At 40.9% G+C, this 26,950-nt stretch overlaps 1 protein-coding gene across 1 annotated transcript in view; it reads right to left on the bottom strand.

Annotated features, from left to right (window-relative positions):
- Positions 1 to 21,430, bottom strand: part of zmym2 (zinc finger, MYM-type 2) — a 31,920-nt gene extending 10,490 nt beyond the window's left edge. Inside the window, exons 1-14 of the mRNA XM_039599930.1 lie at positions 21,360 to 21,430; positions 9,441 to 10,133; positions 8,845 to 9,013; positions 7,391 to 7,545; positions 6,759 to 6,907; positions 6,405 to 6,567; positions 5,177 to 5,389; positions 2,500 to 2,650; positions 1,951 to 2,066; positions 1,317 to 1,442; positions 710 to 860; positions 352 to 524; positions 158 to 258; positions 40 to 104 (exon numbers count right to left, since the gene is read on the bottom strand). Coding sequence (XP_039455864.1) covers positions 40 to 104; positions 158 to 258; positions 352 to 524; positions 710 to 860; positions 1,317 to 1,442; positions 1,951 to 2,066; positions 2,500 to 2,650; positions 5,177 to 5,389; positions 6,405 to 6,567; positions 6,759 to 6,907; positions 7,391 to 7,545; positions 8,845 to 9,013; positions 9,441 to 10,118 — 2,410 coding nt within the window. The 5' untranslated portion in view covers positions 10,119 to 10,133; positions 21,360 to 21,430. The remainder of the gene's footprint in view (positions 1 to 39; positions 105 to 157; positions 259 to 351; positions 525 to 709; positions 861 to 1,316; positions 1,443 to 1,950; positions 2,067 to 2,499; positions 2,651 to 5,176; positions 5,390 to 6,404; positions 6,568 to 6,758; positions 6,908 to 7,390; positions 7,546 to 8,844; positions 9,014 to 9,440; positions 10,134 to 21,359) is intronic.
- Between the last annotated feature and the right edge of the window lie 5,520 nt (positions 21,431 to 26,950).

Here is a 26,950-nt window from a genome sequence, read left to right as displayed (position 1 = left end):
ACACACACACACACACACACACACACACACACTTTTTACCTAAGGTCGTATTCTCAGGGCCCTTCTGTGTGACCATGATGGGCTCATTCTGCTGGCAGTAGAACCTTAACAGGCACTCCTGATCACAGAAATGCACTGTTTATGCTGGCAGTAGAACCTTAACAGGCACTCCTGATCACAGAAATGCTTGACCTCTGACCTCCACATCACAGACTCTGTCAGGTTACCCTGCACCTTACAACAGTCACACCTCGCCGCCTAGTGGACATGACGACATAGTGTGAGAACATTAATGAGAGCCGTTTTTCCACATAGACAAAGACATATTTCACGGAGTGTGTGTCAGCAGACCTTATAGTACCAGTCGTTGAACTTCTTGGCACACGCCTCGCTGCAGAAGTCCCGGGTCATGCCTCCGAGCTGTCGGGTTACACCTCTCTTACAGAGTTGGTTGCAGTGGTTACAGCTCACACATTTCAGACCCAAACGCTTAATAAAATCCTGCTTGAATAACAACTTGCAACCTAAGGAGGGAAGAAAACAAAGAAACAAAACAAAACAAACAGAAAATGAATTAAAGCTTACAAACAGGATATATTCAGATATTCAAATGACAAATATGAATGTCTAAATGGGCCAACAGCCAGCATGGGATGATGTCAAATTGCCAATTCTACTTCAAGGAGAGAAGAGGACAGGCGATGAGTACCTTCACTGCAGAACGGTCTCTTGACCCCCGAGAACTTGACCATCTCATGTAGTGTCTTCTCCTCTTGGCAGTACTCGCAAAATGTCACAATACAATGAAGTTTCTTGTAGTCTTCACAACACGTCTTACTACAGAACTGGTAGACCTTATCCTGAAGGCAGACACATTCAGAGAAACGTACTGCAACTATTCTGGATTAGGATAGATCAAAATTACATCTTCACACAGTAGAAATGCTCCCGTGGCTTCTGCACCTCTCCATCTTTTTTCACTGCACATGACATCACTCACTATATTACAGCAGTATTAGGAACTTATCTTTACATCATGAGGTACATACCTACACATCATGCTTTCTAATGCAAAATCTAGACGTGAATTTGTACAAACTTTAAAGTAAACCGTCTTCTCTTACATTCATCTTGTGCAGGCCTTTAAAAGAGATTGGCCGTTATGCTGCACAACAGGCAAAGAAAAGTTCAGTTCTCAGACAAGTTCAGCAGATTTTAAAATAGTTTACACTGCTTTAGAGTGATATTTGTAGAAAACAAGAGGCACTCCGTGTTCCATCTTTATGAACGTTGGTTCACTTCAAGGATGGTCTCACCTCCCACTCCAGTATTTCAGGCTTCAAGCTGAACGCTCCTCGACAGTAGTTACATTTCAGCTTGACTGTGCTGTTTGTGGTGGACAAAGGTGCCTGTCCATTGGTGGCTGTCTGAAGAGTAGCATTCTGTTTGAAAAAAAACAACAACAAGTTTTAAACATGCATGCTTTCATAAACATCCTGATGGTTAATCCAAACACATCACCAGCTTCAGCTAGACCCACAAGCTCATCTCTACATGTGTTTGGTATTACAGAAAAATTTATATTATAAAAATACTTAAAGTCACAGTAGTTTTTACAAAATCTGTTTCCTCGTTGATATGTAAATGAATGCAACATGAGTCTTAAAAACTAATCAGGCCATAGACGCCACAGAAGAAACCTGCGGTATTTGAGCTGCTGAGCTCAATGAAAAAAATAATCTTGGTTTTATTTTCTGCAACTTTGATTCTCAGCTCCACTGTTATGATTAAGATCCCACATGTATTCAATCTTCCTATAGATAAGTATGAACATAGGCGTAAGTATCATCATCAAACACATAACAAAAGGGGTTTCATTCAGATACATCAAACAGCTATTGTGCCAACATGTCTTCTAAAGAGCCCAGATTTGTTTGAAATGAGTCTCACCTGGAACTTGGTTACACACTGTGAGCTGCAGAAGTTAAGGACATTTCCCTCTGGTAGCGTGGCCTGATACTGTGGTAAAGAATTCCTCTTACAGAAATGACAGGTGGGCTCTGTGCCTGCACACACAGGTGTTAGGCATTAAAACACAGAAATAAAAGCAACTCTCATAACTCTCATACTCAATTCATTTTGTTGGTAAAGTGATTCGGTTTTCTGGTATAAAAACTAATGAGCAGGTGTGGATAAACTAGTTCAAAGGAGCCATTTTCTGCTTCCAGCAAACCAGTCAACATAAATGCACTCGCACAGGGAGATCGTTTGATTGTGAACACAAACAATAAGCAACCCAGCACTTTTCAAACTAAATGCCTATTATGTTGCTCCCCACTTGCAGTCTTAATTATCCTAATGCCTGCTCAACATCTTATGGTACCTGTGCAGAAATATGGATCTCTAGGTTAAGTCTCTGGACTAAAAAAGGCTGAAAGTGAAAGCTAAGTTATGAGAGAGCTGTTTCAAAGTTACTGCTTGTGTATTGTGGTTACTCACTGATGAAGGATGTTGTTGTCAGCTTGCCCTTGTTCATACAATTAACAGAGCAGTAGGAGACCATGGTGCCACCTGCCCCGACGCTATGGAGTACTTCTCCCGTCTTAATCAGTGTTTTGCAAGACAGGCAGCTCTCAAGTTTACTGTGAGCCTGAGACAGACAGGGAAAGCACCACAACTTGACAAGACATCGCTAACTGATCATGCTAACAAATTACAAAATGTGGCAACAACAAAATGTTTTGAATGTTTTGTAAACCTGGGAAGCTAGCATCTTAGACTTCTGTTGAATGCTTTCAACAGTCCACATGTTTGTTTTGAGATCCATTTCCCACCGTTTGGCCCAGAGATTAGAACTACTTTTGAAACTTGCAGTGGTGACCGCAGGCTGTAAAACTACTCACTGGTTTTCATAATAAAATGAATGTTTAACCTTTGAAAGACAAAAAGAACAATATGTTCACAAATGTTGTGAAAATGGAATTGAATACTTGAGACTATGCCTTTTTCCTTGTTATTCATTTTTAAAAACAGTTTGACAAAACAAACCCCCAAACATTAACACGATGGCAGAATAATAAGGTTTGGCAGATCGCAGGGTCATTCCCATTCACTCATTTGCTGGGGATTTATCCTTCAGTTGGACACCAACACTGAAACCCTACAATGTAATCTATAGTGTAATCTGACTTGCACCTCCCTAGAACAATAACTACGCGTGGCGTTGACGCAGCCTGCAACTATCGTGACTGGTCGGCTCAGTGCTGTTGAGTCCTCGGGTGCTTTTTTGCCACAGTTTTTGATTTTATCAGTAAGAGAATATCACCATCATCTCATGCTAATCATAGCATTAATATACACTCACAAATGTCAACAAAATCAGAAACTCAGAATGAACATGAGGGAACGTAAAAAGAAGTGAGAAAACAAACTTCAGGACCAAATATATTTGCCCCCCAAAAAACTGACTGAAAACAAGGAGCAACGATCCAGGGGGAAAAGAAGATCGGGCATTTTATTTGTTTCTATTGTGTGGCACCGCGTGTAAAAACACTGGGACACAATCACATGGTAATTAACACATAATGCACCAGCAGAAGCATAACTAAACGTCCACCACTTACGTGGGTTAAATCATAGACTCACAAAGATTCCCCACAGGAGTCTAAATCAGGCCTCAGGTGGGGATGCTGCCTGAGTAAAGGCATGTAGGAGGCAGGATGCACAAATCTTCTGCACTCACAGCAGCAGTACTAAGACTAACTGGACATCACACACTTTGTATTAAGCAGTTGGAAAATTTAAATCTGTTTAAATATTTGCTATATACACAGCTCGGCTGGTTCAGGAATCCCCTGCATGTGTAAACAAAGCTTTAGTGGATTATATTCCACAGTGTGAAAGAACTGTAAATATGGACTTCAATTCTAAAACAGACTTCTTAGCTGCATAAGAAAATTCACAATCTGTCTGATAAAGAAACAGTACAGCCCAGAATTGGACACACAGGCCTGTTATCTGCATGTTTTCTAACACTGACAGTGTCCGAGTGGTTTCCTGCAATTATTAGTGGAACGTCCAATAGGTTGCCGTTACCAAGCAACAAATTAAATTTCAACCTGCAATTTTTCACAAACATTTCTCTGCAACACAATTCAGCTGTACAATGTTCAGAAAAAATGTATTAATAATTATGAAAGCTTGAAGGAAAAAAAAAGCACTGGCCTGCTCTGCTTGGATACTAACATACAACACAACAGATAGAAAGGACCGACCCACATCTCTGACCTGCCATTTGGTTAACGGCTGAGAGGCAAACAGCGGTTCCTGAATTCTCTAACTCTACAAAACAACATGATGAAGACACAAACTCAAAAAAATATCCTCCTAAGTATGTAAAATACATATAGTAGAACTTTTGAAATGTACTCTAGAAATAATTGTGACACGACTTCATAAAATTCAGAAATCTCTAAAACGGCTGGTGGTGTAAGACAAACTAAAAGCACCAGTGTTGCTTCTGTCTGCACTCCTCCTTCAAGCCATGTGTGAAACATTTGATCACCTAAGCAGCCATTTTGCTTTCTGTACAAAATTTGTAGGACTGACTCACTCCTGCTTTCATTCATTGTGTGCCTCACTTGAATATTTATTGCTGATAGCACACTAGTGTTACTTAAATACCAACTTCTTCTTAAATAAAAGGTGGATGAGTAACGCAGGGTTTATACTTCTACATGGAATCTGCGACAGACGTAAGTCATGACTGAAAACACTTCTGAAACCCAACACCATGACTTTACGTGCACCATACTAGGAATGTAGCACACATACAGCACACTGAATCAGCCTGCAATGACTGAGTATTCACTGCTATTTTTACATTTACAGCTATTACTTCTCTTGGTGCTATTTTTTTTTTTTTTTTTTTTTTTTTTTTTAAATCTCCCAGAAGAGAACGGATCAACTCGAAAAGAAAACAGCTTCCTGTTTATCTGTGTGCATGTGTGTGTTGTAGGAGTAAAGAAGAGTTTCACCACAGATAAATTAAAATTCCTCAAAGTTCTGGACATGAAAGCAGCACCATGATGTCCTAAAATCCACTGAATAAAATAAGAGGATCACAGCTTTCCCACACCACGAGGCTATGGTTTGGGCTTTTTTAATCAGGGCTCACCTGTTTGTACTCCCTGATGCAGTTCTGGCAGCAGAAGCGTTTCTGCTGACCGTCAACCAAAAGCGAGTGGTTGGCTGATGCCCGGCTGGGAAGGTAGTCACCACATTGCTCACAGCAGTTCATGATCAGACCGTTGGCCCTGCGGTAAACGTTGAAACATGCGTCGCTGCAGATCTTATGGGTCACAGTCTTAAAGCTAACCTCATGCCGGATCTGCAGACAGCAAAACATCAGAAGGATCAAGAAGAGATGTTCACATTTTAAATGACATTTCTCCATTTTGGTATGGGTCACACTTTGTTTCAGCTAATTTTAATAGAGTTCTAGCTTTGCTCAAAACACCCGACAGTGAAAAAGTACACAATTAGGATCTCCAACTTGTTTTTCACAAATAGCGGTGTTGCTAAAATAATCGACACAAATATATGATAAATCCTGAATTCAGACTATAAAATCTAATGGACTACTGTTAAACTAACAACAGACAATGATGGCAGAGTGCTCAAAAACAATCAAGAATGACATTTTTTTAATCTTTTTAACCAAAAAGTTTGTTTTTGGATGTGATAGTTATGAAGACTCAGGGAGTTGCAGAAAAGCAGGGTAGGTGTGAAAGGCTAAGCTTACAAACAGCAAAGCTAGGCAAGAGATAAATACTGAATGAAAGTGTGGTGAGGAGAAACATAATAAATCAGATAACGAGGAAGAGTGAAATAGTGAGAAATGGTGGTATGACAATGTTTATTAAGACTCAAGGAAGGGGAGGGGGCTGATAAAGTGCAACAGGATTCAAGCATGAAATATTTATTTATTCAAAACAAACATCCAAGCCAAGGATGTAAATAATGAAGGGATGTTGAAGCCCAGCACAACAAGAGCCGTGCTAGCAGCCCCGAGGCTCCGTGTGCATAGCACCACATTACGGTCAAAGGTGTTTGGTTTTGTGGTGCTTTTTTTTTTCTTTTGCATGCTGCAGGAGCTTGCTTGTGGAGGAGAGTCCATCATCTATTTGGGTAAATGATGATGAAATTTACAGACCGTGGATACCACAAAACACACAGACAGACCTGAACCTTTCCACTGTGCAGGTGTACCAAACACACTGCTGAGTCAGTGTCAAATTCATGTGTTTAACCCCAGTGTTACTTTGGTTTTACTCATTGCCACTGAATTATTTATTCCATTGTTGTCATCAGAACCCAGTGCTAAGAAAGTTAGACAGACTGACCTCCGTGTGCTTGCCACAGACGGTGCATTTGGTTTTGAGGTTTGATTTGGGAGGATTTTGCTTGTTCTCGTATGCGCCTAAGCAGCCAGTGCTGCAGAACTCCTGGAAAGACTCGCTGGAGTCGACTTGGGCCACAATGGTACCCTTCATGTTTGTGATGTCCCTGGAAAACAAACAAAAGCTGTGCTCATTCATGTTTATGATAACTGGAAATTAGATTTTTTTTTTTTTTAAAAACCTTAGCTTTCAATAAACTCTTTGTTGTTACGACTTTACTCCTTTTTAATGAACTCCAAATGCGCTGTATAATCGTAAATCCTAAATATAAAATATCTCCTTCAATGTGAGACTCACTTTTTGCACATGGTGCAGCTCTTCTTGGGGGCAGGTTTGTGTGAGAAGGCAGACAGACAGGTGGTGGAGCAGAACAGGTGTGTGGAGCCTTTACGCTGGTAGGCTGTTTGGCCTTTTTTCAGAGGCTTTTTACAGTTTGCACAGGTCACCTGGAACGAGCAAACATAGTAATGATTGAACTGCGGGATGTTTCTCAACAGCAATAAGTAACCTGTCCCCCTCTCTACATACCTGGATTCAAAAAAACAGTACAAGAAATATAAAATTACAGTCCCAATTTTGCTATTACAAAATCTTTTCTGTAAAACTGTAAAATCTACTATAAACCAAAGCAATAAAGGAAGTAATGAATACAGGGAAATGGTCTTAAAAATGTCTAAACTAAATTTCAGTGCACTGTTTGCATAAATTACATACAGCATGTAGTATGAAGTGGTTAGCAGATTAGATTAATATACTTAAATATGTTTATACTTGAAACATACTTTTACTAAAAATATAAAAAGGGTAGACACAAAAAGTTACACTCTGCTCCAATCCTGGATTTAAAATTCTGAAATGTAAAATTTTCCAGATTGTTTGCACTATAACCAACGTAATTGCACAGGACTTGAATGACCACAGTGGATCACCTTGACTGTCCTGGGCTGTGGCTGGGAGCCTGAGGAGGAAGTAGTTGAGGAAGACTGGCCTGGAGGTTTGGGCAGCGAAGTGGCTGGTGATGGAGAGTCCACCCCTGTCTGTTTTTGGTTGCGGGGGACCGAAGCTGACTGAGAAATCCAAGAATCTGCAGGGAAAGACAGAAAGAAAGTTACCTGGAATTCTTTTTTTAAATATATATAAATATATATATAATGCTATGTCTGCACTAAACGTTGATCTGCTATACAGACATGAAACAATGACAACAATAATTTTAAGTAAATAAAGACATAAACGTCCAGAAGTCATATTTAGAGCATTAGCTCCTGACAACAGCACCATCTAGAGTCTACATGGAGGTTGACAGGAACTGCCAAAAGGCTGGCATATAAACTCAAGTCCAGAAAGTGTATGATGAGCAAACACCAAACTTCCTGTAGATCTGCAATAACGCACATTTTGTTTAAGCACCAAATTTTCCAAAAAGTAACAGAGTGTAGGAGGAGCTGTTAGTCAAGATGGATTTTAAAACTAATTTGATCAATTCTTACAATCACAACCTAAACAAAGAGTCCATCAAAAACATGCTTTTGATTAGCCAATTCAATGCTTTGCTGAATGACACACTGTGCTGCTACAGACGTCGAGCTGTGTTAAAATTTTCATTCAGACGGATCTGAGTTTCAGGAAATCATATTAGACAATACATAAAGAAATGCAGTCTGAACAACAACTTAACTGTCTTTCTGGTAATTCCAACTGAGAAAAATTTGATGCTAATTTACATAAGGTTTACATATGAAAACACAGTGAGTGTGTTCACATGGACACTGTTATCCAGGTTATCAAGCTGTTGTATGGGTATGATTACTGTCTGCCGTATGTGCTGTGTCTGGAAAATTTACAAACCCAAAATCCACACTTTGACATACATGGAACCATTTAATCAGAAAAATTCGTTGTGGCTGTTGACCTGACATTATCCTGTGACCCGTCTAAACAGACAAGGACATTTTTCTCCCACCTATGTATTATTTAATTCCATCATTAGTTAAGAGATCACCGATCTCTTAAGTTAGGAGTAAAAATGACTACAGAAACAGAAAACAGCGTCACCAATCTGAATAAAATCCATATGAACACAAAAGTTGTCTAAAGTTTCTGGCCAACAATATTAATCAACCTGACTGACTCTAGGATTGTGATTATATTAATGTCAATGACACATCCGGCACCCATTTTCTTTTTTAATTTGAATTAGTAAGAGCAACCCTCCATTCTAAATGAGTTGGTCATTAAGAACAGATCTAAAGAGCGATTTCAAGTATTGAAACACAACAATTTCACCATACTACAGACACACCATACCGTAACCAAATCCAAACATCAATTCCTCTTATGCCAATTTCAGCATTTTAACATGAGAAAAATGTTACGTTTCTACCTGCTCTATTGTGTGTGCCCATGTCCCCATTCTGTACCAGCTGGCCCATGGGACCTGAGCCCCGCCCAGGGTTAAAGGAGGCGGTTGGTCGACCAGATGGGGTGTCAGGATTCAGACTGAACGTATTGTGGATCTGTAGACCATTTTCTTCCGCCTGGCCCTCACCTGCCTAAAAACACAAATTAGTTATGTTAGTGTCAAAACATTAGAAACAAGATGATGATGAGGAAAACATAACACAAACGGGTGTCGTATTCACTGCGATACACAAAACCAAAACTGAATCCAACTACATCAACTACAGTAACTGCTGATGCATCTGATAAGTAGATACTGGCATAGCAGCTCGCTCAGGTGTCATTACAAAGAAATCATTATTTTCTTTGCCAAGCATAAAACCGCTGTGCCAAAAAGGAAAAAAAACACAAACACCTGCCTTCACCAACATTTACTAGTAGACATCATGAAAACTCGGCACTAAAATTAGGTGGAAGCAAAAAAAACAAATAAAACTGAATTATACTAAATATTTTAAAAAACAACAACATGAAAACATAATGAAAACTTAAAAGAAAAAAAGTTGTGGGTGTTCTTACTGCTGCGACAGCTGCTGCTCCTCCTTGCAGTGATGTCACAGAGGTTATCATCAGGTTCATGTCTGGCTGAGCATCCTCTGGATGTGGAGGGGAATTTACTGTGGAGCCTCCTTTCTGGCTAGCAGACCCTAATGTAGTGACACTGGCTATCCTGATCTCAGAATCTGGCTCAGTGCTGCTGAGTGCACCTGGGGAGTGGGATGCAGATGTGCCTTCAGGAGGCACCGGAGTGGACGAGGACGTGTCTCTCTGTTCAGAGTCCTCCTCGTCATCAATGACAATAGGCTCGGTTGTTGTGGTTGGAGGCTTCGGAGGTGCTGCTGCTGTTGTAGATGCGTTGGAAGACGCAGGAGAGCCTGGGGTCTTTGCTGCTGTGGACGTGTCTACAGTTGCCACAGCAGCTGCCAGCTCTGGGCAGTCTGTGCTGGGCGTGTCTTGGGAGAGGGTTGTGGCAGAAGGCTGGGGAGCTTCCTCCCCTACGAGAACCACATCATCATCATTGTCCTCTGTGCCACCCTTCTTTGTGGCTCCATCTTCCGTTGCCATGGAAACTGCCTCACTAGACTCTTCGGAAGGAGGCGTGGGCTTTTGCTGGGGAGAGGGAGTGGCATCCATGGGCTCCACCCGCTCCCCTACATCTTCTGCCACGACAGGGTTTGGTTCCGACTCCCCGTCCATCACAAAGGCAACCACCTGACAACGCACACAAAAAGCCAGTTAGGAAACAGCTATGCAAAGTTGGCGTTACCAATTAGTTTAATGACGTCTGACAGCATTACAGGTAGTTCAGGTGTCCCCAGACGCAAGCTTCCCCCACACAGCCCACTCATGCCCTACAGCTGTAACAGTCATTGTTACAATCACCACCCTGCCTGTCTTTATGCCTTTACTGGCTTGCTTTTGGCATTTGTATTTAATGGCTACTTGACCATTCACAACATCTAATAAAAAGAAGAAAAAAAACAAGTCCGACCAGATTTTCCCTTCTGTGGGGCATTTTAGGTGAGCTCACTCTTTGAAATGCCCGCCTAAATGTCAACCACTTCCAGATGTGAGACCTTCATTTCACAAATACAGCCATAACTTTGATGCTCTGCTTACATCCACAGCAAAATTGGATGCCTTGCTGATGCTGGGGCAGTGATGTGAATGCTTCAGCTGTGTTGCTTCATTTAGGTCACGAATGTCTGTGAGCACATTTGCCATCAAGATGGAAAAACTGCTACTCCAAGAAAAAATAAAATAGAATAAAATAAAATAACTGCAAGAACACAAAAATTAATGACAAAAACATTTCAATCAATAATTAGTTGGGGGGGTGGACCTGGTTAAGACTTTCCGTTAACTGGGTTTTCCCTCAACAATGACTCATATTGCTCCAGAAAGAGCACGTCAAGGAGTCATTTCAGAGCTCTTCAGCTGTACTAAACACAGAGGTTCAAATCTATTTATCAGTCTAACAATATGATAACTCCTATGACTTTTCTCTGCACTTCATAAAAATCTGTTCATAGTTTAACATAGTTTAAAAATCTGTTCATAGTTTAACAAAGTTTACTATGAACAGATTTTAAAAATCTGTTCATAGTAAACAGAGCAGTCTTTCTTGGTCTTAATCTACTACATTTTTTTCCCCTAATGATTCTAATACTGTCAGAAGAGTATTTAAATGATAGGGATGTAGGCCGGTGAAGGGCTTTGTTCTCTACAGATAAACCTCTCTGGTTGCATTTACCGCAAGAAAGCGGGAATCTAATGTTCAACACATGCAACGGCAGAGGTGACGTCTCCATGGGTGAGCATATGTGCCTGCCCAGCAACGGGGGCCCCTCCTCCTCACCATCACGCCTCTTCCTTTCATCCTCTTCTTCTCTCTTCCCGTTCCCTTAAGCTCCTTACCCAACTACAGGCAACTCTACTCCTTGTTTTCACCTGCTGCCTTTCACGTCTCTCCCGCCCTCCCTGCTTCTTACGCCTGTGTATCACTCAACACAGCTACTCTCTTGTTGTCCTTGGCAACCAGCGAAGCTACACCTTGGTTGCCGTGGTGATGGTAAGGCCCACCACCACCACCACCACAGGGACTTGTTTTGTGCACTACATCTGGGGTGCTCTTGAGTTGACCAACACAACGTTTAAATGGTTGTGCGCTTCATCTATGTGTCTCGTAAACTAAACGGCAGTGACGTACGTGCGCCTAGTGTAAAAACATACAAACCAGTTAATTCGTTAACCATCTTATCCGATCCACAAGAGAAGAAATAGGACAGAATATGCAGTGATCTGAACGAGTGCCACATTCTGAATCAAATAATATTCAAGGCACTTTTGGGGAAGTCAGCACTCTGTTGATCCGTCTCTGTCAAAATCTCCTTTTCATGTAACACAGCAGTGAGGGTGGCTGTAAGCCACGTATCACATCACTGCTGACAGCTGCAGCATAGACACACACACACACACACACACACGACACTAACAGATGCTCGCTCATAGACACACTTCTATGGTGACAATGATCTTTGTAGCTCTGCTAATTACTCCAACAGTTGCCCAGAAGAGGAAGAGCTTGAAAGCACCTGAACACACGATCTGAGTTGTAAAAGAGCTACAGAGGAAGCCAGACATCACTGTGGTGGCCATTTTGGTCTCAGCACTGTGGGGCGCATCAAATAAAACTCGCAGCAGTAAACAAGCATCTTTAAGGATGCAGGTAAATGACTTGTTTATTACAGTACATATGAAGAGAACTTTAGCTGTTGCCTCATTAGCTTAATGAACAAGCTGGTTTAGCCAGACTTCAGTATGAGCAGATTCTGCCCATATATTTTTACCCTGGCTTTCCAGATTTTAAGCCCAGTATCAGAAATGGCAAAGGTGCTGAGCTGTGTGACAAGGTCACCCTGACCTCCAAACATGCACCTAAAAACCAGTGACATCTCACAGCTTTGTATAGAAAAGATGTGCTTATAATTACCGCTTTAACCGTTTACAGCAAATTTGAATGGATCCAGATCAATATAGGCCTTTTAACACCGACACCAATACTGATTTTAAAATCTGATATATCAGTTGAGAGTCTTCTTTCAGACACATGAAACATAAATATTTGTTATGCGAGTTAAACTTGCTTCATTGTATACCTCTCAGTTGGACACACTATGCAACTTGAACACTCATAACATGGTGAAAGAGTGGTTTTATCCGCAGTTATAAATGCCAGTACAGATTTATTGATAAATCGCCAATATCCAATTTTTAAATATTGGCACTGAAAACTCTTTCACTGCCATGTGTGGCTTTTTTCCTCGTCATTTCATGTCAGCTTAAGGTGACAAAAGGTCATAAATGTACCGCAAATGTTGAATTAGTTTTTAACAGTGATTCATGGGAGCTCTCAACTTGGAGTGCAAGAGGTGTAGATTCAAGCAAAAGGCATGGTTTATTCTTACAAACAGTAAGACACTGTTAAACTAAGACCTGAGACCTAAGAGGCCACCGCAGACAACATTCGGGAATTTTCATTAGTGGACAGAACATTAGGAAGAAAAACCATAATTAAATAAATAAAACAATATAACAAAGCAACAAAACTTACAGACTCTGGATTTGTTAAGAGAAACCACCCTTTAAATAAGTGTTTGGCACAGGAGTAGAGTCATTACCGATTAAACATGTTATGTTTTCAGGCTACTTGTGTCACTTTTGACACAGTTTTTCCAGTCAACATACCAGCTCCTTGGCTTTAATGTTCCCACAGGACAGCTGTGAAGTAAAGCACTCCATTTGGACATATCTTCCAAAGTTTGTGGCTGGAGTTATGTCCCACCCAAGAGACCGACAAAAGCAAAACTAAACAACTTCCAAACTGCAGACTTCTGATTGGCAAAAGTGCTTCTGGTGCTTTTTTTGTTCTTATACATATTGCAGCGATGGAGCTTATCCCAGCCGTTAAAAGGCTGTCGTGCTACTGGGCTGCAACTAAAGATTATTTTGGTAGTTGACTATTCTGCCAATTTTTCCTCAATTAGTCAATAACTACTTCAATAACTCATCTCTGCTTCCTGTGGGCAAACCTCCTATTCTAGGCTCCAGTGCCTCACCTGCTCAAGTCTGCCCACCTGTGAATATCACCATGTAGTCTCATCCCACAGGAAATTAAAATAATAACCCAGGAAACATGAATTTGAAAATAATCAAAATGTATGTTTAATATTACTCAATCGAACCATCAGAATAAAATATTTCTTATTTATTTAATTTAAGTTACATAAATTCAAGTGTTAGTAGTACTTAAAATAAAGAAAATTTCAAATAGGAAACTAAAAAAGGCTTCTGCCCATAAGTTGAAGTAGAGCTTCAAATTAAATAAAAAAGATTTTATTTTCCATTCCAAACTAAGTTTCCAAAGTTTACAGATGATTCAGTTCATGAATTCATGACTGCAGTGAACATCCTCTGGAGTAAGGCTTTCTCTTATCCGTGAGATGATGTTCCCAGCTGCTGATAACCATGCTAAAGATGACTCTGTCATGACTTTAGCCATTCGAAAGGTGCATGGGCCTCTTTACAGGACAAACTCATCTATACACCTGTGCTTAATACTAGTAAAACAGAACAAAATAGAATTAGAAAAGACCGTTACTAATTACAAATTTGGTTATATATTTTGTATAGAAATATATAAAAACTAGGAGGCAGTTTAGCTACTCCTGCTTAATGGTTTGATATTGCATTTGACTCATTAGTTAACAAAACTAAAAAGGTGTTTGCTTAGCAAGATTCATCCTGAGAGGTTTTCAACAGGCAAGCTAACATAAACATTACTTTACAAACATAAATATTACTATTCAGACATTAACATAAACAAGGTATCAATTAGAGCTGGGCGATAAAATGATAACGACATGTATTGCGAAATAACTTTTTCTCGATAGAAAAATTAAACTATTGCGATAGGCCTCATCTCTCTTGTCCTCTTAAAAAAAAGAAAAAAGAAAAAACAGCCAATCCAAATTAAGTAGCGCAGAGCCGAACCAATCACAGCCGCAGAGTCACGTCACGTGACTTGTTACATACAGCACAAGCGCCAAGGCGCACATGTGTATTTGTTTTGCAGCCGTGCAGCCCGGTAATGAAGGAAATGAGTTTGCCAACTAGAGAAAAATCAACCGAGAGGCGAGCGAAGGTTACTCAAGAAAAAAACAGATGATGGCTCCAATGGGAGAGCTTGTCGAACGGAAGGGCCACAGAAGTTCCGTAGTGTGAAGGTATTTCGCTATTTCAAGTCTGACAAAAACAGAGTAGAAATAGGCAGACTGTAAATTGTGCCGAAAGCAAGTCTGAAATGCAATAAAGCGGTGCATGCTCAATCTCTGACTGAAAGTGCTAATTGTCATTCGGCTTTTGTCAGACTAAAGTAACTGTTAAAACTGTTTGAAAAGCTAAGCTATACAACAAGGAGAGATTGAGCATTTCCTTTTAGTTCTCAGCTTATTTGATATTGACAAAAGTTAGTCAATTTTGTCTGTTCTTCTGTAAAACGACCTAAGATTTATTTTTAGAATTAATATTTTGTTTCTAAGTGGAATTGACAATTTAGTAGTCTGTTTTGTTTGTTCTATTTTGAAACTTAAATGCTTTAGCGGCTGCCTTTTATGTAGTTTGCAATATTTGCCTTTATCTGAAACTGAAGTCTCATGTTCCTTAAGTACATCTACCCTGTTGAACTTATTATGGGAAATAAATATTTTAATTAAAACAAGCTGCTAATTATTTCACATTTTACTTGTGAGCAACGGCACATTTAAATCTTACTTTTAAATCTTAGTTATTTGGCTTATATCGTGATATATATCGTTATCGCCTGAAATGAAAAAAACATATCGTGATATGAAAAAATCTTATATCGCCCAGCTCTAGTATCAATGCAGCGCGATGACTTAACTCTCTAAAACTGGCCCATTCAGAGCTGACGTCACAGCTCTAGGGTGCCGGCGTTTTAAATGCTTGTGCGCTGCATTAATGCTGTTATGGAAGGAAAGCTCTGCTTTCCACAATCTGCATTCAACTCTGTTTTCTTTGAAATGCTTTGACTTTTAAAAAAAATAAAATAAAATCTGTTTCTATTTTCTTCCATCCTCCTGTTTTGTGGGTCACACTACGTTCTTCTTCATTAGTTCTGACTCCAGTCTCGACAGACAATAGAGGTGATACCGCCCCCATATGTTCCTGTAGTGTATTGCAGTTACAAAACGCATTTACGTGGTATTAGTATACGACGCATTGACAATAAAAGTCAGCGATTATGCCGACGAATCACTGCAGCCCTACTTGCTATCTGGTTAGCTGGCATTACTCAAGAGGCTGATCGGCAGTGTAAATTTGTAGAATTCCAATTATAGCGTTTGGGCATGTATGTCACGAATGGAACCGGGTCACCAGTTCTTATTGATGATGTGACTACTGATAGAAGTAACAGTGTACAATGCTATAGCCTGCTCCATTTGAACCAAATGCTAATCTCTGTAATAAGATTTGCATTTGGTTGAATTCATGTGCAGAAAAAGTAGGAAAGGGAAGAGGACTGCTGGGTGTTTAAAGCTTTCTGATATCCATTTGTAGTGAACGTAGGAACCCCTGGTACTGGGTATTAGCTGGCTACACCAGAAGCCCCCCTTCCCCAAAGATTGGCTGCTGCTTCCAGAGGCCCAATTAGCAGACGAGTCAATGAGTTAAACAATTGATCAAATGCTGCAAAACTGATTGGACAAAGAATCACAATAAAGAAGTACGATGACATAGAGCTGGGCGATATAAGATTTTTTCATATCACGATATGTTTTTTTCATTTCAGGCGATAACGATATATATCACGATATAAGCCAAATAACTATATTTGTAAGATTTAAATGTGCCGTTGCTCACAAGTAAAATGTGAAATAATCAGCAGCTTGTTTTGATTTAAATATTTATTTCCCATAATAAGTTCAACAGGGCAGATGTACTTAAAGAACATGAGACTTCAGTTTCAGATAAATAAAGGCAAATATTGCAAACTACACAAAAGGTAGCCGCTAAAGCATTTAAGTTTCAAAATAGAACAAACAACACAGACCACTAAATTGTCAATTCCACTTAGAAACAAAATATTAATTCTAAAAATAAATCTTAGTTTGTTTTACAGAAGAACAGAAAAAAATTGACTAACTTTTGTCAATATCAAATAAACTGAGAACTAAAAGGAAATTCTCAATCTCTCCTTGTTGTATAGCTTAGCTATTACCTCAATTAGCTGCTTGAATCCTTCATTTTCGACCGTGTTTATTGGTAGCATGTCTTTAGCAAGACGGTAGGCTATGGCATTCGTTATGTCGCTATGTCTCTGGAGACGCTGGAGAAAGCCGACTCAATTGACTGTTGTTGCTTCGCAGGGATTCTCCTGGTTGTTTTCGATGAAATAATTAGCGCTTTTAGTCCATCGGAACTTCTCTGGCCCTTCCTTTTCGACAATCTCTCCGGCATTGGAACCGTCATCTGTGTTCTCTTGGTAACCTGGTCACCCAAGCTCTCGGTTGATTTTTCTCTACAATAAAAAACTCATTTCTCCATTAACCGGCCGGCACGACGGCTGGCTGCTTCCCAAACAAATACACATATGCGGCTTGGCACTTGTGCTGCACGTAACAAGTCACGTGACGTGACGCTGCGGCTGTGATTGGTTCGGCTCTGCGCTACTTAATTTGGATTGGCTGTGGGTGTTTTTTTTTTAAGACAGGAAGAGAGAGATGACCCCTGAGGTCTATCGCAATAGTTTCATTTTCTATCGAGAAAAAGATGAGCAATACATATCGTTATCGTTCTATCGCCCAGCTCTACGATGACACAAAATATACAAGAAGGATCCAATAGCTGCATAAGACAAAGATGTACAATTTTCTCAAATGAGTTAGTCCTCTGGCTTTTACCCATCTCAGCCGGCTGTTAACATATTGAAGATGAAAATTATTTGAGGAAGGCCAAAACAACTGAAGCTACTGAAGGTGGCTGTAGTTTAGGCCCAGAAAAGCTTATGATTAATAAGAAGCCCACTAATAGATGCACAAATGCAAAGGTGACAAAGGCTGGAAGACAATGTGATTTCTGACCAAGAACATATGACAAGGGTCACCAAACCAGTGACCAGACTCAAGAACAGATCGATGAAATTAAGATCAACCTGTACTAGAATGATGGCAGATAAAAGTAGTGAGAAGCCACGGAACAGACGACAATCTGAAGTGAAAAATGGAGGAGGCAGTGTAATGTAAGAGCATGCACGGCTTTCAGTAGCAATGGGTGACCAGTCTTCCCTGAAAATGTGACAGAACACAGAAGCAGCCAGATGACGTTTACTGGGATACAGTGCTGCTCAGATTCAGCCAAATTCAGTAAAGTTGATGGATAGTGCTTCACAGTAACAATCTCCAATGACCCAAGACATACTAAGAAAACTGGAGTTATTCATGTGGAATATTCTGTAATAACCAATTCATTCACCTGATGTCAACCCAATCAAGCTGTACTTCACTTGCTGTAGACAAAACTAAAGGCGGAAAGCCCTATGAACAAACAGGAACTCAATACAGCTGCAGCAAAGGCCATGACAGAGGAGGAAACTCCTTGTTTGGTGATGGTTCCAGATTTCAGGTGGTTTCTCCCTGCAAAGGATTCTCAAAATATCAAACATGAAACCCATCTCTGGGATTATGTTCAATTTTCCACTTACAGTTGAGCCAGAGAAAATGTGTCAGGCTTCTGTCACACTGTAAGGAAAGACTCGTCACCCATTGCTTTTGGGAGCCATGCATGCTCATTCAATACCCTGCCTCTACCACATTTTACATCGACAACACATCTCTATGAAAGTTGAATTATTAAATTTGGTCAAATATTAAGGGACTCAACAGTATATTGGTGCTGAAATTAAAAATGTTTGACCTGATTTTCAAATAAAGTTTTTTAACTATCGTTTTCAATTCTCTTAGCACCATATGCAGCACGTGAGACACATGGTCGTGATGTGGAGTCAAGCAGTGCGCTCACATTAAGTTTCCAACTAATTCAGGAAATCGGCTGCAGGATAATTAACAAAGACTGACCCCATCCCATGTCTTTCCAAGATTTTTAAGCAGATTAGCAGAAAAAAAAAAAAAAAATTATTTCGCCAAATTTCTTCATAAAAACTAAAAAGTGACAAAATATATTCCCGCTACAAATTCTCACAGTCTGCTCTGATGCTTTCAAATGCCCCGTTTTGTCCAGCCAGGCTGCCATTTTGCTTTACAAATGACTAAAGCGATCTCATGCTTATTTAAATTGTACTTCTTCATTGCAAGTGTTTTCCAAGCAGAAAAAAGACGAAGAAAAAAATTTCAATATGCAAAAACGGGCTGCATATCTGTCCTATACTTTCTATCAAGGTACAAAGACTCTCTGATAACTGTATGTTTGGTAGAGAAATATAGGAGTTCACATTGTTAAAAGCCACTGCTGCAAACTCAGCAGAGTCATTATATCAGAGCTGTATATGTTTGCTGCTAATAAAGAGCTGCTCCACTGTGGAGCACTAGTGCCGAATAAGGAACACTTACTTGCTGTGACCATGTGACAGGAAGTACAAGGCAAAACAGAATGACATTCAAGATCAATACAATATGCTTGACTGTTCAAAAGAAGGATTGAATTCCAAGTCACTGACTTACTATAATTAGGTTCTTCCTTTAGAAGCTATAACCCAAGCTAACCTCTACAAACACAACTTGTGCTAAGGTAATAACATATGTCCGTAACCATGGTGTTAACTGGAGTCCAAACACTAGCCAGGAGACCCAAAGGCACCCATTCCCCATTTGCAAGACCTCCCAAAAGCAAAGCAAAGCTGTGCTGCAGATAGATGCTTCATGCTTTTCTGGCCTGATATTCCACCAACAGAGGAATCTATGTGCAAAGCAACTCAATAGTGCTCTGAGGGGGGGAAAAAATAGCCTGGTCTAGACTCAGTTCAGACTGCAATGCAGAGCTACGAGACAGCCTGCATTCACGTGGATGAGATGAAAACGAGGACCCAGCATTAATGAGCTCTGACATGCAACCTTGACTCCCAACGTCAACACCAGGTGGACGGAGAGGTGGGATGGCGCTGTGGCCGAGCCTGCCTCCATGCAACACACACACCTCAACAAGACTAGCAGTTTAAATCAACGCCTGCGCCACATCACCACCTCACAGAGGTGCTCATCTACCTTTCCAACTGCATCAGTTTGCGCATGAAGCCACAGAAGTTGACATTTTTTCCCCCTCTCTCCCCCCAGCAGGTCACAAGGTGGAGATGTGAAAGCTGTTTGCGCCAGTATTTGTGCAGACAACAGCCGATTAATAAAATATTCAAATTAAACGCCTGGGATTATTATATAAGACTTATGTCACTGAGAAGTGATGCGTAATGCGCAGCCATCAGAGCATCCCCAAGCCAGCTGATGGGCTAAAAAAAAAAAAAAAAAAAAAAAAACCCCAAAATCAAATGGTCCATTCCGGTTACCTGAACGCAAAACTAAACCCTGCTATACATAGCTGAGGAGACCTCCTGTGAATTATTAGAAAACACCCAATGAAGGACAGGCTGTACGAAGCCTTCGGGGGCCGCCGGAGTCCCACTGGTCGTGCCCTTGATTATCAACACCGCTTGGAAGGACCACCACAGCACCAAATCCGGCCCATGCCCCCGGCTACAACGGTGACTATCACTCGACCCCGATCTAGCTTCCATTTCTCTTCCCCGGCATTGATATTTAACAAACTTGGCAATAAAAAGCAGGTCCAAAACTTTGATCAGTGAGAATAAACGGAACCAGCACTACCTGAGCTGCGCAGCTCTTCCATAAATAACCCGGGAAAAAGGAGAGGCTAGACTGGCTTCCAAGTTGGGGTCCAGGAGAAACGTGGTTCAGGGTGTTCCGTTCCGCTCCCTCCCCTGCCCCTTCCTGCCGCAAACAGCCATTGGATTAGCGGCAGATCGAGGGGAGGAGAGCAGACACAGACTGCGCCATTGTTAAAATACCAACAAAAATCATCGCAACTTACTCGCATAAAACAGATTAAAATAGAAGCAAATGTTTCTCAAGATAGGCTAATGCAGTGTGCCACTGACAAGCACAGTCCCCAACACCTAAAAAAAAAAAAAGGAAAAAAAAACGTGTTTCCCCCCTTCCACAACCCCTGTTCTTGTCCAGATTATCTGCTCTATAGGCGCACACATGTCCGTGCCAGCGAAACAGACCCGGGTTTCGAATAAAAAACCCGATTTCTGCGATACCTGTGACGATGGGGGTTTTAATTGGAAAGTTACCCTACGCGGAGTCCACCCTGGCGCAATCACTGGCAAAATATACTCGGCAACCGCAAGGGGCGCCCTACTCTCATATATCACATGAACTGGCTTCATTTGTGTCATGCGGTGGTAAACAACAAGACCCAGAGAAATTCCCTTACCGTGTTTTAAGTGAGCATCCTGTGAGTTGCCTAAACTGTAACTAGGTATGAACCCATTACTATAACAACCGGAGCAATTCTGTCCCCACCCCCCCACCACACACACACACCTCCCTCCTCCCCCAGCGGAAAACAGCACTGCCTGCCGTCCGCCATTAGCCAACTGAACAATACTGAAGACTAGAGGCGGCAGTAGCTACAGCACGCAGAGACGGAGAGGACCAAATCTGTTCAAATTAACTGTTTATTCATCCCTTAATGAGTCTTCACGCCCCAGTGTGAGTACCGAGAAACTCCCTGGGCATCCGGCTAACCCCCCCGCACAAGTTCCCGAAACTTTGGCCAATTAGGCGTAAAAGTAGAATACAAAAAACGGCTGTGAAATTCGCTTACCGGAGTAGAGCTCAAAACGGTGTAGCGCCACTTTTGTGCCTTGACATTAATCCGCGGAAGCGCGTGCGCACAAGTTTATATCCAAGATCATCTACTGAGCAGAGCACTCACTACGCGTCATCGGCACGTTCACTCACGTACAAAAACAGGATTTCTGAGAACTCATTTATGGTTTGTGTCTACCTGCAACATATCTATTCACTGTTCTCGGTGAGAGGGGATTCAGAGGAGTGGTTTTATTAAGTCAGTAATTGTTACTCTGTGGACTCATGATAAACGTGAGGGAGGGTATACAGCCGAATGTTGGCTATTATAATGCTGTTGTTATTTGTTTGTTTTTTCATCTTTACTAAAGAATGTCCTTCCACCATAGTTAATTGTGATGTAGCAATAGGCTGTTTGGGGCATCCTTCAATTTTGGACAGAATATGTAAGCTGTTATGAAATGTAAATCTCAGGATGTTAACATAGTTGAGGAAAGCAGTTTAAAAAGGCCAAACGATTTTTTGTTTGGCACATTTTCAACACTGAAAATGGGCATAAACTGAAACTACAAGTAAACAATTGCTGGTAAAACCTCAAATAAGAGTATAAATTCCATAATCACCCCTTAGTTTTTGCCCCGCTGTTAACCTTCACAGCTAGCCGTTTATGTAATTATAAATCTTATATTTAATCGGCCTGAGTCTGTAATTTTCACTATTAACAGTTATTACGTATTAAGTTTTATAGTGATGTTAGTCTCCGATATCTAAAACACAGCTGAGCAGAAATTAACGGCTGAAATAAAAATGATACACCGCGAGCTCAAACTTCCTAAAAAAACCCCAAAACAACTACTTCCTCTTATTTTCATTGTAACCGGAAGTAAATACGGAGTGAGAGCTCTTTTAGGATTCACCCTCTTTTCTTTTCCTCCTGCGCCTGCGCAGGAGGTCCAATCAGTGGCTGCATTGGAAGCAATTAAAAATCCATTAAGATGCTCGCACCTTATCCTCGAAGGATATCATGTATCCCAGGTCAAGTGTGGCCAGTTCTGCTAGAAATGCACCTTAGTTATTCTTGATTTTTTTTTTTTTTCGGGGGTCCCCTTTCTCAAAGCTTAAACAAGCCGCATTGAAGTACACAGCTCGGATCCAATCAGGAGCAAGGATCCGGGTTGAGAGAGTTCATGTTCTCAGCTGTGTCGGCTCAACATGGGTTTCCTCTCATAATTTCACCCAGAGACTCACCAGAAACCAAACGGCGGCGGGAAATTAATGACGCCCACCAGAGAGTGTTAGAAAAATGCCGCACACACCTTTACAAAGCAAAATTAAGCCCAAATCAAATGACACTACTTTAAGTAACTACTGATTATAGTAGGCAGATGTGCAAATTATTACATGTAAAGGTGGGTAATCTATAGTTTAGTAGTAATTTTGTTATTACTTTAAAAAAAAAATCGGGGTGGCTCAAAGGTGGAATGAGCCGGTGATCACGTTTGTTAAATATGGCGGATCAGGTGCGTTCAAATGTCACACTGAAACGTGCAGATCAGATTCACTAAAGGGTCGGCTGCCCAAAGAGATCAAAGAGAAAAATTACAAAAGGACCGCCACCTCCTTACCCTCCTTACGCGCAGGCTATCTCTGAACTCACGAGATGAGGGGTAGAAATGGATGGAAGATACACGGATTTATTTCTAAGTCAGTTTGATGAGGCTGAGTGTCTGGTTGCCAGATCCTCTGTGCGCCGCTGCACAAAATGTCGGAGATTTCAGTTTCTCACAGGCGCAAATCACACTGAAATGATCTCTTTTTAAATACGATCCTCGATAAAGATCGAAGATGATGTGCCACACAGGCTTTGTGAACTCACAGTGTTTATGTAATCAGCCTCTCTGTAACTCACGCGGTTTTAATAAACAATTGTGCGTTTTTTTGTTGTTGTTTTTTTTGCCCTGAGTTACACTGACCAACCAGCAGTTTATTACCACTAACACAGAGAGGAAATGACGCTGACAACATTGTTAGTGGTGTGATTGGAAACCATCGGTTTGGAAGTTAAACTTTGTTGTACAGTGTGAATACATGCTGCATTTTAGCTGTAGGATTTTATGTCTCTACTGCGCCACTACTTATGAACACATTTTGTAAAAACTGCATTAATTAACAACAACTGGTAGCAAACTCCCTCCTTAAAACATCTATTTTATTTAAAAAGTGCAAATTAAAAAAAAAAGCTCCATGTCTTTTTCCAGGGCTCTTGGCTGTTGGTCCTTCCTTCTCATATGGATTCACTCAAATAGCTTCCCAGAGAAGTAAAATCCATCATGCTGCTGTGATACATGCTGCTGGTGGTTTGGCATGGTCTTGCTTAAAGATGCAAGACACTGTTTGAAACAGATGTTGGATATTTTGCTTTAAAGCATGTTCATATGATAGTGATGATCATGGGTGTACAAGTTATATGTGCAGTAATAAACCTCCTTGATTAGTGATCTTGGGTCCAGCCTGTGGTATTAGTGGATTTTTGTTTAAATGTTATTTTTTCCCCCAGTTTGCACTGTGGGTTGGGGATGAACTGTGGTCAATGATGATCCTTGTCACAAGTGTAGCTGAGCCCCTGCTGTGATTTCTGCAACAGAATTAAGTCTGTTTTTGAAGTGCTGCTCGAAAGCCTGCCTAGTTTTCCAAGAATTCTCTGACTGAGCAGTGAACCCCTCGCCATCATGACCTCTGAAACACTCAGCTTGACTAGTATGCTCTGTTTATACATGCCATCATTTACTCTGTGAGATGCCTGTTTTTGTTTAGCGACTTTCCAATCTTATCATCCCCACCAGAACATTAAAGCATTTAACCATATAAACTTAAATACATCTGAGCTACTGTGTTGTACCGGTTTTTAAAACACATGATTATTAAAAAAAAAACACACACACACACAAAAATCAAATGGTCCATTCCGGTTGGACCATTCAGGTAATTGTTGGCACGGTGATTAGTACTGTTGCTGCACAGCAAGAAGGTCCTGAGTTCAATTCCACCATCTTTCTGTGTCGAGTTTGCATGTTCTCCCCATGTTTGCGTGGGTTCTCCCCAGGTACTCCGGCTTCCTCCCACAGTCCAAAGACATGCAGTTAGTGGGGATGGGTTAATTGGCTAATCTGAATTGCCCATAGGTGTGAATGTGAGAGTGAATGTCTGTCTGTACAGTGGCTTCCAAAAGTATTTGGCCCCCTTGAACTTTTCCACATTTTGTCACATTACAGCCACAAACATGAATCAATTTTATTGGAATTCCACGTGAAAGACCAATACAAAGTGGTGTACATGTGAGAAGTGGAACGAAAATCATACATGATTCCAAACATTTTTTTTTTTTTTTTACAAATAAATAACTGAAAAGTGGGGCGTGCGTAATTATTCAGCCCCTGAGTCAATACTTTATAGAACCACCTTTTGCTGCAATTACAGCTGCCAGTCTTTTAGGGTATGTTTCTACCAGCTTTGCACATCTACAGACTGAAATTCTTGCACATTCTTCTTTGCAAAACAGCTCCAGCTCAGTCAGATTAGATGGACAGCGTTTGTGAAACAGTTTTCAGATCTTGCCACAGAGTCTCGATTGGATTTAGATCTGGACTTTGACTGGGCCATTCTAACACATGGATATGTTTTGTTTTAAACCATTCCATTGTTGCCCTGGCTTTATGTTTAGGGTTGTTGTCCTGCTGGAAGGTGAACCTCCGCCCCAGTCTCAAGTCTTTTGCAGACTCCAAGAGGTTTTCTTCCAAGATTGCCCTGTATTTGGCTCCATCCATCTTCCCATCAACTCTGACCAGCTTCCCTGTCCCTGCTGAAGAAAAGCACCCCCAGAGGATGATGCTGCCACCACCATATTTGACAGTGGGGATGGTGTGTTCAGAGTGATGTGCAGTGTTAGTTTTCCGCCACACACAGGGTTTTGCATTTTGGCCAAAAGTTCCATTTTGGTCTCATCTGACCAGAGCACCTTCTTCCACATGTTTGCTGTGTTCCCCACATGGCTTGTGGCAAACTGCAAACGGGACTTCTTATAGTTTTCTGTTAACAATGGCTTTCTTCTTGCCACTCTTCCATAAAGGCCAACTTTGTGCAGTGCACGACTAATAGTTGTCCTATGGACAGATTCCCCACCTGAGCTGTAGATCTCTGCAGCTCGTCCACAGTCACCATGGGCCTCTTGGCTGCATTTCTGATCAGCGCTCTCCTTGTTCGCCCTGTGAGTTTAGGTGGACGGCCTTGTCTTGGTAGGTTTACAGTTGTGCCATACTCCTTCCATTTCTGAATGATGGCTTGAACAGTGCTCCGTGGGATGTTCAAGGCTTGGGAAATCTTTTTGTAGCCTAAGCCTGCTTTAAATTTCTCAATAACTTTATCCCTGACCTATCTGGCGTGTTCTTTGGACTTCATGGTGTTGTTGCTCCCAGTATTCTCTTAGACGACCTCTGAGGCCTTCACGGAGCAGCTGTATTTGTACTGACATTAGATTACACACAGGTGCACTCTATTTAGTCATTAGCACTCATCAGGCAATGTCTATGGGGAACTGACTGCACTCAGACCAAAGGGGGCTGAATAATTACGCACACCCCACTTTGCAGTTATTTATTTGTAAAGAATGTTTGGAATCATGTATGATTTTCATTCCACTTCTCACGTGTACACCACTTTGTATTGGTCTTTCACATGGAATTGCAATAACATTGATTCATGTTTGTGGCTGTAATGTGACAAAATGTGGAAAAGTTCAAGGGGGCCGAATACTTTTGCAAGCCACTGTATGTGTTAGCCCTGTGACAGACTGGAGACCTGGGATAGGCTCCAGCGCCCCCTGGAAAGGATAAGCAGATGGATGAAAAATATAGTTTCTACTGTGGAGATGCATGCGCAACTAATAAATGATGAAGTTATGATTTTACCCATTCTCAGTAACATTCAAAACAGTAAGAGAGAAACTTGTAATGCTTTCCAATGAAAGTTATTCGGGTGTAAGCATTACTTACACTTTATTTAGGTAAAGGATATGAGTTTCTCTTCTACCTCTGTCTGTATGCCAAAGAGGGATTCCAGAAATGTATTGACAAACAGATTAGCAGTTCAATATACACTTTTCACCTGTCATTTTTCCTTGCAAAGCTTTAAAATTCCATTATCTCTCTGGGTTTGGAAATAACAGGTGAATTATACACGTAATGACCAATAAAATGATCTTACATTATTCAGTCTCTCTCTTTAAAAGTGGGAGCTGTTCTTTGCTACTCTACAATACACTTAGATTTTGTTTATTTGGAATTATATTACTCGATTTATTAAAATGTTAGAGGACACTACCCTACATTATTTAAATGAGCAACAGCTCAACCATTACGAGCTTTATACATGTTCATGCATATATACTAATAATGCTCCATTATTATCAACATATCATATTAATACGTAGCAGGACAAAGTAGAAGGTCTGGCGAGACAGCAAAAACACCCTTCAGCCATATTATGAGTGTTGATGTTGCATAGTTTGGCCACCGGAGGGCACTCTGCAACTTCCCTATTGGCAAGGTGTTT

Source organism: Oreochromis aureus, linkage group 16 (assembly GCF_013358895.1).
Source record: "Oreochromis aureus strain Israel breed Guangdong linkage group 16, ZZ_aureus, whole genome shotgun sequence".
In the NCBI taxonomy this organism is placed as follows: domain Eukaryota; kingdom Metazoa; phylum Chordata; class Actinopteri; order Cichliformes; family Cichlidae; genus Oreochromis; species Oreochromis aureus.
The sequence above is the reverse complement of the archived record's forward strand: the minus strand, read 5'-3'. Positions and strand labels throughout refer to the sequence as shown.